General features: G+C 34.0%; 1 protein-coding gene across 1 annotated transcript; it reads left to right on the top strand.

Moving 5' to 3' along the window:
- Positions 1 to 8,052: 8,052 nt before the first annotated feature.
- LOC104887383 (60S ribosomal protein L32-1) lies at positions 8,053 to 10,280 on the top strand. Its single transcript, XM_010672000.2, has 4 exons — positions 8,053 to 8,158; positions 8,275 to 8,376; positions 9,629 to 9,810; positions 9,925 to 10,280. The coding sequence occupies exons 2-4, from the start codon at positions 8,287 to 8,289 to the stop codon at positions 10,052 to 10,054; spliced, it is 402 nt and encodes a 133-aa protein (XP_010670302.2). The 5' UTR covers positions 8,053 to 8,158; positions 8,275 to 8,286; the 3' UTR covers positions 10,055 to 10,280.
- Positions 10,281 to 11,840: the final 1,560 nt, after the last annotated feature.

Genomic DNA, 11,840 nt, shown 5'->3' with positions numbered 1-11,840 from the left:
CCAGGCCTCGGAAACTAAAATAGAATAATTATCAGCTATGGTGTTAGCACCACTAAGCAAAAGCTTCCCCACAGAATCTTCAATAACAAAGCCATAAGCTGTACTTCCATTCTGTAACTTGGAACCATCAAAATTAAGTTTAACAAAATCAAGAGGAGGGGGGGACCAACTAATATTAGGCCTAGGCTTTTTAGCCGCTTTAACAACATGCTGACTATAATCTAAATTGGAAGAATTAAATAAGGAACAATCTAGGTTACGCATATAAGCTTTAATCATTGCCCCTAGTTTGGCTGGAGAAAAGCTTTCCCGACGAAAAGTGATACTATTTCTAGCATACCAAATAAACCACCACACAATAGCATAGAAATTGAGGTTCTTAAGAGTCAAACAAGACTTAAGATTGCACAAATACTCAATAAAGGAAAGATCACTATTATCAATAGGAAGGGGAGAGAAAAACCCATTGACATTAACTATTTCTAAAACATCATGAACAAAAGGACAGTCAAGAAATAAGTGATGGTCATCTTCTGAGTGGTAGTTACAAAAAACACACTCTAAAGGAAGGAAAATATGACTCATTTCTAACCTCTTTTTAGTAGGGAGACCATTCTGACAAATTTTTCACATAAAGAATTTAATCTTAGGGGGGATGGACAAACCCTAAATCCATGCAAAGCTAACCTGATTAGGCGGATCTAAGCCATACCCTTGAAGCAGAGCAACACCCGACTTAACCGAATATTCACCATCTGCAGTAAGGCCCCAAAACATTCTATCTGCCATTTTATTATAAGGGATAAAGATTTTTAAAATATCTTCCACTACATTAAACGGAACATAGTTTAAGAGAAGTTCTTTATTCCATTGAGCAGCATCGGTAATGAAGAAATTAACCGTCAATTCCTCTGACCCAATAACAGGGGAGTACTTCTTTGTAATAGGGTAATTAAACACCCAATTGTCATTCCAAAATGAGATAGACTCCCCATTCCCCACCATACATCTAAGACCTTGCTTAAAAGGCGTACGAAGAGTCATTAGTTTACGCCATTGCCAAGATACATTAGCTTTAGTTTTATAAGTGAATAAGGTGTCTTGTTTTAAATATTTCTGCTTAACGAGTTTGACCCATAAATTGTTAGGCATCCTAAGTATTTTCCAAAGAAATTTGAACTGAAGAGCTAAGTTATTAATTTTAGCTTTTCTCAACCCCAATCCTCCAAATTTTTTTGGTGTACAAATCTTATCCCACCCTATCAAGTTAGGAGCTTTAGAGTTCTGATCTTTATTCCAAAGAAAATTCCTATAGTTTTTATCTAAAGAAGAGAGGATAGAAGGAGGGAGAATAAAACTTTGCATTTGGAAGCTAGCTTTAGAAGCCAGATTTGACTGGATTAAAATAGCTCTACCTGCTTGAGATAGAGAATTGGCTCTCCACTTGGTAAGCTGAGAGGAGACTTTTTCTTGAATAGAACTAAAAGTTGTATTTGTAACCTTGCTACTAATGATTGGGCAACCCAAATAGTTACCTAGTGATAGAGAATCATCCATCTGGAGAATATTCAGAAAAACACTTAATAATTCTGCTGGGGTATTTGTAGTACATTGAAAAGTAGACTTATGAAAATTGACAAGTTGGCCTGACATTGAGCAGTACTTGTTAAGAATAGATTTTATAGCATGACAACTTTCTACTTTAGCTTTTGCAAAAATCATTGTATCATCCGCAAAAGTTAAAAAAGGAATGTTAATTCTAGAATGACCAAGAGTGACCCCTATCAATCGAGAATCTATAGCACTAGCTTGAAACAATTGACGAGCTAAAATTTCTGCACATAGAATAAAAATATACGGGAAAGAGGATCTCCTTGACGAATACCTCTAGAGGGTAAGAACATATCTCCAGGAATACCATTTACCAGAACGAAAAATGACACAGTTGTAATGCATTGATGGAGCCAATTAATCCATTTCTCACAAAAACCCAATTTTTTAAATGTAAAATAAAGCTCCATTCTAGTCTATCATAAGCTTTTTCCATATACCCACTTACGATAGGTGGGCAGCTATTGAAATTCAAATTTGCATCATGATCTTAAAGCTTTTTCCATATCTAATTTAATAGCTAACCACCCTTCTCTTCCTTTTTTATTCTTAAAAGAATGGAACACTTCATGAGCTAATAAAATATTATCTTGAATTTGTCTTTCTGGGACAAAAGCCCCTTGTAAAGGATGAATAATCCGACCCAACACGACTTTCAATCTATTCGCCATAATTTTTGAAATAATTTTATAAATAGTTGAGCAAAGACTTATAGGTCGAAAATGATTTGGGTTAGATGGAGCTTCTATTTTACGGATAAGAGTTATAAAAGTATGATTAATTTCTTTTAAGATTTTTCCTGAGTGAAAAAAAGCTTTAATAGCCCTATACACTGAGTTTCCCACAAGAGTCCAATACTTTTGATAGAAGAAAGGAGTAAACCCATCTGGACCCGGAGATTTATCCGGTGCTAGATCAAATAGAGCAGATTTGACTTCGTCTATCATATTATCAGCGCATAGGTCTATGTTATCATTTTCAGAAATTATACACTCTAATAAAGAAAGATCGGAGTCATAATCAAAATAACAATCCATATTCTTAGAAAATCTCTTCTTAAACGCATTAGTAAAACATTCTTCTACTAATTTTGGTTGAGTAACTAAACGGTCTGACGGATCTTTAATAGAAGTAATTAAATTACGATTTCGTTTAATCGAGGCACATGCATGATAATACTTTGTGTTTGCATCTCCAAATTTTAAATTATTAGACTTAGCCTTGATTTTCCAATAGGAGTCTTGAAAGTCTAACAATTTTGTTTGCTTAGCTAAAAGCAAGTTTTGTTGTCTAATTAAATGAGGGCGATTATTTTGTTCAAGTAGTTGATTTTGAATTCTACCTAACTTTCCTTCAACACTACTTAGTTGTCTAGATATATTTCCAAATCTGGTAGTGACCCAAGTTTTAGCTTTCTCCTTTAAAAGTTTGCACTTTTTTGTTAAGCAATACATATTCGAACCTTGAAACCTTTGACACCAAGTTTTCTTAATTAAAACATCAAAATCCTTTCGAGTTGTCCATACTTTATCAAATTTTAAAAGGGGGGCTATTAGATTACTATGGGTTTTGATTTCCAAGGATATAGGACAGTGATCTGAAGAAGAAAAAAGATGATGAATAATTTTTACATTTGGGAAAGCATTTAACCAACTTATACTCGCAACCCCCTTATCGATCTAACCTTTCCAAAATATTATTTGGACCACTTCTTGTTTTTCGCCAAGTATACGGGTTCCCTTCAAAAGGGAGTTCTATGCAGTCGATAGCAGAGTAAAAATAATTCATAATAGCTAATCTGGAAAATCTAAATTCAGCCCCAACTAGTTTATCTAAATGAGAACTTAACTCATTGAAGTCCCCTACTATAATGAAAGGGCTTTCGAGCCTTCTAATAAAATCAATTAGTTCATCCCGAAATTCATACTTCAAATTATAATTCGGAGGAGCATAGATGAAAATAGTAATAAAGCTAAAATTAATGGCTAATAGCTCAATTTTACAAGCCCAAAAACGAGAAGATTTACTAATGGAAGATAGAACAAACGGATTACAATTATCATTTTTCCACATGATCCACATACCCCCTGCTAACCCCATTGACGGAAGGAAGTCAAAATGAGTGAAGCCACAGTACATAACACATCCCTCAGAAGGAGGAGTTAGCACTTTAGTCTCACATAGCATCATGATTTGAACTTTCTTGGATTTACAAAAAACTTTTACTTCTTCCATAGCTAAATGCCTCCTCGAACCTCTTATATTCCAACTACTTATAATCATAAAACATATACTTTTGGAAGGCAAGACTTACTAAGTCTTGCCCCTCGACACACCTGATAACAATTATTTTCTCCGCACAAACACTACATGAGCAAAAATTCAGATTGGCCAGATCTCTGACATTGAAAACCATCGACAATGCAGTGACAAGAACTAGATGAGCACCATTACAAAAAAGATTTGATTTTGCTAATTTGATGTACGAGACAGCAACTTTAAAAGCCCAAAGATGGAAAGAAGCCAATTGATTCAATCTCGCATTTGCAATAGCGAGTGAAATTAAAAAGGAGGCTTTCTTTACGAGCATTACTGAAAATTTCAATATTAGATCATACGAGAAGGTGCTAAAGACTAAATCAGGCCAACAATTCTTATCAATTAGAATTCTCATTCCCAAATAGGAATGACAGAGCCTAAAATAAAGAGTTCGTATAGCAAACTTGCCCAACTTCATAAACATCCACATAAAATTCTGAGAGATGGAGCAATAATAATAATCAGACAACTGAAATACATATAATGCCAATTTAATAACAATAATCACATGCTCAATGACATTTTTCTTGACAGAGATTTGGCAAACGCAATAGCCACAACCTTCTATAGGCAAAGGAAAAGCAGAACAATCTACTCCATTCCAATAGTTTCTGGGGCCTAGAATGGAGTAAAAAAAGAAATTCTTGAAAGAAATAAACAAAAGCAACATTGTATTATACCAAAAAAGCTTGATTACCAATCTAAAAGTATTGAATAAATGGATTATAACATAAAAGGTCAGATGTGAACAACACCATACCTTTGAAATGGAAGAGAGAAACTTGTAGAATGAGAATAAGAGGAATATAAAGAGAAGTATCTTCCCACTAACTGAAATAAGAAGATACCGGGAAGCCTTGTTTAATAGATGCAATAGAGCTATAATTTGCAACCTCATATTAGCTCGAAATCTAGAAGTGGAAAATATCCACCTGATCAACCAAGAGATTAAAAGGTCATAAAACATAACCAAAATTCTAAAAGGCAACATCAGATAAGCTAGATGTCTAGAATTGGAACTCATCCACCTTATCATCCAAAAGAAAAAAGGATCATAACTTTTAAACCATCTATTTTCATACAAAGATAATACAAACATTCTTTGACTATAATCAGAGAGGATTTCTGAAAGCAAGATCTGCATCAAGGCCAAAATGGATAGTTTCCACTGTGTCATATGAAAGAGGAGGATATCATAAATAATAGCACCAACACTTTCAGTTACTAAGTTATAGGATGAAATGCTAATGAAGTCTACAAACTTTAAATAAATTAAGCAACAATATAAAACTTGTTTAACTAGGTAGATGATAAGTAGAGCGAAAAAGGCAGACATATTTTTCAGCCCATGAGCCCAACCGCCAATGGGCGTCACACCCAAATAGGTACTACCACCCTTAAAAGAGCTTTTTGTGGATAGGAAATGACAAATAAAATTACAACCAATGCTGCACCAACCCTTCAGATTACGGATAATCAACATATTGAGAAATTCTATAATAACAAACAATAGGCAGAACATGAATATGGCCTTTAAATTAACACGTTTACTGAAGATGGAAATCTGCCACATAATATTTTGAGCCAGCGGGTGATTATCTATATCAAACAAGCTGAGATTAAGCAACCACAATTCTGTCAGAGTCATAACTAGATGAAAGCCTATCCTATATATTTTTTTAAACAAACTTCCAATTTATATATATCCATCGAAATATAACTAATAGCTTGCAAAAAGACATTGCATTTTTCTTTCCTAGCTTTCTGATGAACAAAATAGTCAAGGCCCTCTTTTGGCACATACTGACAAAACCAATTTTCTCCATTCCAATAGCTTCTAGGGCCTAGAATGTAGTGAAAAATTCCAATCCAATAGCTTCGGTAGCCTAAATCGGAGTTTTTAGAAAATAACAAGTTCTTGCAATGCAGGCATAATGAATTTCTGCATATTTTTCCTAACAATTGATAAGTCTTGAACAAGTTTCTACTGTTATTGAATAACATAATTATAGCATAAAGCAAATAATTACTTATACTAGAGAGCAATAGGACTAAGTAATGCCATACCGTAGCAGCTAATTCAAGCTTCCATTGTAAGAGAGCAATGGAGACAAGTAACTGCAACTTCCCACTCACTTTGGCCCCAAAAAAGGGAAGTTTGGGTTCTGAAAAAACAAGGAAGTCACAATACAGTGACTTCATACTCACCAAAACCCCGAAATCTTTTGAGCAAAAAACACCAGCACCCACTCGAGCACCATAGATGAGCAGCAATAAAGCAGAAAAGGACCAAATCCCGACATCCACCACCGAGAAACCCGAAACCCTTAAAGCCCTGGCTAAGAAACCCACTTTAAACTTGAAGGGAAGAAAAAAGAATTATTTAATACCATCAACAAAATGGAGCGAAATCTGAACTGAAGAAGAAGAATTTATTTGGGGAATTTAAGAGAGAAAACAATTCTTTCTCTTAAAACTCAAAATTTTCTTTTGAGAGTTTATAACCCCAACTTGAGGAAAACTTCTGGTATGAATTATGAAAATTTTGGATAATTGGATTCCATTGCATCCAACAAATACTGGTATTATGGAGATGATGAAGATTAAACTTAGAAAAGATTTAGTAGATTGTGTGACTAGGAACTTCTTGAAATCGGTTTGGGGAAAATGCAAGGGGCTAGGGTTTCTATTTTTTCTGATTTTCAAAGACTTTAGTCTAGAGCCTCTCTCTCTAACTTTCTCTCTCATCTACAATTATCCTAATAAATAGAGTTTGGAGTTTAGTTGTTAGAGTTTAGAGTTTTACCTTTTTGTTTAGCATATTTGACTAACTTATTATATAAATGTATTTGGTAAGACTTGGCTAATTGCTAGAAGCTAATTATTCTTTGTTTGTATAAAATGACATCTATGGACATATTAACTTTTCACAACCAAACTCATTTCTGAAAGTGTCAATTGAGGGTAGATTAAGATTCGCAACACAAATATAAATGCCCTTGGACCATTGTGACCCTCGACAAGGATATTCAGATGCTTAGTCAAATTTTGGAGATTATAAGTCATTAGATCAGTCACAGATCATCAAATAAGTTATCGTTTATCCTATATATTGGCAGATGTCTACATCAATATGGATCCGCATCATTTACTTTATCCAAACAGCTAAAGAAATTACCTCGACATAATGATTTGCTAATTTTTCTTTGTATAAATAAATACATAATAAAAGTGATAATTTTGTAATATCAATATTATTCGACGTTGATTTCAATGCTCATGGCACATCCAAAATATTGTATATGGTGGTATTCTTTAGTCTTCTATGACCTTCAACCGAATCTCTTTTACTCATGTAGATAGAGAAGTAAATCAAGTTATCAATAAGCTTTTTGTGATTTGGTGCAAATTGTAAGGTACTATTTGGAGTATATAGAGTTGTATACTCCTATTCACATTTTCATCTTCTTTTATTTATTTCATTAAAGTGGTACTGGCTAGGTGGAAAAATTGAGAATTTAATTTGAGAGTACCCGGATGTATAGTGAGCATGACACATTTAGGACATGTTCTCCCTAACTTATTTTCAGTTCAGTTTAATTCAGTTCAGTTTAATTCAGTTCGGTTCAGTTCAGTTCGGCTCTGGCAATACTTTTACTCTCACATATCACTATTCAGTTCAGTTGAGCTGTTTTATGCCAAAGAGAACAGGCCCTTAAGGTTTTTTTTTTCTCATTATTTATTTGAACCAATTTAAATGAGAAAACTTGCCAAAAAAAAAAAATGAAAGTTCTCAATGAGCAAAAATTAATCTTAAATATATAATGTAGATAATGTACCCATGTATGATAAATAAACTAGTACTTCCTCCGTTTCATAATAAGTATAACACTTCTCTGGAAAAACTCTCACATAAAAGAGAGAAGTGTCTCACTTATCATGAAACGGAGGAAGTATACTTTTTGATGATATACCGATATAGTCATACTATTAGTTTAGGGTCGGAGCGAGATGTCAATTCCAAGCAATAGCCAAGAGGGTAGGGACTATGGAGTTGTAAACTTCCAAGTTAAATTGTATGTGGGCTTTTGCAGCCCAATTATAATATACCGAGTTCGAAAAGCCCCAACCATATCACCTTATAGACTAATAAGTATTAAGTAATATCATTCTTCTAGGGTTTTATTCGACTTCTAGGGTTTCTCTGCAAATCTTCTTCTTTTCCTCCGTAAGTTTCTCTCCAACTATGTTCATTCACCATTGTTTCTCTAATTCGATCAATTTTTTGGAATGATCTTCTATTATCTATAATCAAACTTTAAATTTCCTTCTTTTACATTGTAGAAAAAAGCAGCAATGGCGGTACCTTTATTAGACAAGAAAATCGTGACGAAGAGAGTGAAGAAGTTCAAGAGGCCACAACATGACCGCAAAATCTGCGTGAAGGTATACTTTATAGATTCTAGAATGTTAATTATCTCATTTGTGTTTTTGTAGTAGCTTAGTGTTTTTGTTTGAAAGAAATGAGGAAGAAATTGGAGGATTTATCGGATATTTTGTTGTTAATTTTATTCAATTAAACGGTGAAATGATTGCGATGTTATATTGTGCTTAATCCTGGTAGTTTTGAGATAGTATTTTGAATGCAATTGGAGTTTTGAGGTTTCTAATTATGTGATGGATATCTGGTTATGTTAATTTGAACTAGTAACACTTTTATTCGAGGAATTATTTGTCATTTGTTTTTGTGATTATTTTTGCGATTTTTAGTCATTTGTTTCTCGATTGAGCTAGAGGATTAATATCTAGGAGATGGAGACTGGATTGTAGTGTTTATTGCTCAGAGTCGAGTGCTAGACATTGGGACTATTTTTGTATCGATGATGATAATTTTGAATTTTCATTGGCGTGTTCGAGTGATCAAGGACTGTGTTGAACATGGTTGTTTTTGGACTTTTCGCTTTAGTGCGGATAAGTGTGTATGAATATAATATAGTGATGGTGTAGTTGTAGTTATTGTTTTTATCAAAGATTTGCTCATTAGAAATTTAGTTTAGTTATAAATTTGACTTGCATATTTGGAATCTTTATATGAAATAATGTTTACTTGTTTGAAGGTGTATGCTATACTTGTATATTTATAGTGAGAAGGAATATAGGAATGTATGATTTTACCAAATTAATGAAGTTGAAGTCCTCATCTGATTCTTGTATCAAATTATGAGTGATTATATTGAGTGGTGCGATGCTAGAAAAGGCCTATTTCTCAATTATTTAGCTCGAGGGTTGGATGCTTATGAAGTCCTTGTTATTCTGAGTCCAGTTGTGCACTTCTGATTTGAACAGTAACATTATTTTCTGAAAAATGAATGGTATACCCAAATAATTGATCTTATGGTTGCAGAATGAAATTCTAAACTGTAGTCATTTATCATATAGGATTAATGGATATTGTCTTTGATCATGAGAATTATGATCAGTGTCTTGCGGAAACTACAGTTTATGTTTAGATGGATGAACCAGGACACTGTTGCTTTTTCTGATACTTTCCAATTGTATTCCAATTGGCTGGTGTAGGTCTGCGTCTCCTTTGATACTCTGTTGCACTTAAGCTTATAGAGTTCAATTTATTTCTTATGTATCTTTTGACTCTGAATGGTATACCCAAATAATTAATCTGAATGATTGTCTCCTCCACACAAACTGGCGCAGGCCAAAAGGTATAGATTCGCGAGTCCGAAGGAAGTTTAAGGGGGTAACGTTGATGCCCAACATTGGGTATGGCTCAGACAAGAAAACTCGTCACTTCCTGCCTAATGGCTTTAAGAAGTTTGTTGTTAACAATGTCAACGAGCTGGAACTTCTGATGATGCACAACAGGTAATAGATTTTTCCCTTTGAACTCCTCTGTCGCCGACTCGCCGTCTTCCCTTCTGCTGTGTTGCAACTTTTTTGTGTATCACCTGACTGATGACCTTTCCATTTCTTTTCTAGGACATACTGTGCTGAGATTGCGCACAATACTTCAACGAAGAAGCGAAAAGAGATAGTTGAGCGTGCTACACAACTCGATGTTGTGATAACCAACAAGCTCGCTAGGCTTGCTAGTCGGGAGGACGAGTAATTCTGTGGTTTTGGTTTCCGTAAGATCTTAGCGTCTCAAATACATTAATGTAACTACAAAAGACATTCAGTGCATTCTGCTCTCTTGGAATGTCCTTGGGAATCTGTGTATTGTTGGCGGATGTATGTATTTAACATAGATAAGACTCTCTCATCCATCTCTACAGTTGAAACATTTAGAGGTATCATGTCCTCGTATGACATGCATTGATATTTTTGCCCCGAAACTGTGTCATTTACTTATCATGAGTGCCTTATAGCTCTGCATATTAGAGATGCCTCCTTGGTTTCTGAGTTATCAATTGGTAGTGGAGATTATCAGAGTGGTTGTGGCCTATGCTTATAGCTCCCTTTCAGAACACTTCCCCCAGTTGGAGCATTTAAGTTGGCAACTTGCTTTTGAACCACATATACGTTGTGGTATGTCAAAACAAATTCATTGTGCTTGCTTTTTTGTTGCATATTCCTTGTTCATTTATGATTTAGCAAAACTGTTGCAAGTGCATGTGGACACTCTGATTTCAGACTTGCAGGGGTATGCCTTACCCTTGTTCTGTTCTGCATACTTGCTATTAAGTAACATCAATTCAGCCGTGCATCTGACAATTTGGTACTCTAATTGGATTTTTTTTTGTTTTTTAAGTTGATACTTGATAAAAGCAAATGAGATTGTGTATTTTTACAAGGACAAAAGGAAAATAATATAAGAGCTTGTTTGGTTAACCTTCAAATACACGGGAAATTAGAATTCCTAGGAAGTAGGTATATGTGTTGTTATTTGGTTGGCAAAAACATGGAAAGTAGAACCTCCTAGGAAGTTCTATTTCCTACAAAATGGAGGAAATAACTTACCTAGGTTCCCTTAGGTAAGTGGAAATTCGCATGGGAAATAGAATTTCTCATGTTCAATCAAACAAAATAATGTACTCCCTAGGAAATGAAATTTCATGGGCAATGCAAATTCAAGGAAGTTATACTTCCCAATTTCAACCAAACGACCCTTAAATATATCAGGTAGCTTTATTTTACCGTTTCAAATTACATGTATTTTTCATCATTTGGATGTTTATTAATCAACTATTTGATGGAGTCCATTTTTGGGGAGACTACTCACGTTAGTGTTAACGTGAGACTGCTGAGTTATGCTGACATCACGCACGTGCATCAAACCAGCAGTAGAATTAGTTAAGCGTTTGTATCTATTAGTTATGTTAGCCTTAGATTGATGAATTAGTTAAGCGCTGGAGTATATTAGTTAAGCTTTGGGGTATATTAGTTATATCATATATTCTAGATTATAATGCATTTTGTTGACCCTAACTTCAGTATCATACACTAGGTTTTAGGCCTGTGCATAATGTACGAGAACTATTTAGTATAATAAAAATGTCTATATATCAGCTACAATGAAAACGGTAAACGATTCTTATGTTAACTTGATAAAAAACTGTGTTTAAGAGATATATACCTTTATATTAATTATAAAGTTGTTTAACATATACATGATACTCATATGTTTTGGAAGACTTCTTTTTAGTACAAAACGAAATTTATTAAGAAGTTACTTCCTCCGTTCTATTTCTATAATATTGCAAAATGAGATTTTTACACTATCCATTCACCATCATAACCTTTCACTATATATTATGACTTTTATGTAAGGAAAAATATTGTCATGTAGGGTCTTGTTAGATTCGTCTCGATATATACTTTCAAAATATCAATTTTGTATAATTTTGCTAAAAAATAATTAAAGATATTAATAGTTAAAATAGTGCATTGGCAAA

The sequence above is a fragment of the Beta vulgaris genome, chromosome 2 (assembly GCF_026745355.1).
Source record: "Beta vulgaris subsp. vulgaris cultivar EL10 chromosome 2, EL10.2, whole genome shotgun sequence".
NCBI classification, from domain to species: domain Eukaryota; kingdom Viridiplantae; phylum Streptophyta; class Magnoliopsida; order Caryophyllales; family Amaranthaceae; genus Beta; species Beta vulgaris.
Note: the sequence above shows the minus strand (reverse complement) of the source record. Positions and strands in the feature narration are given on the sequence as shown.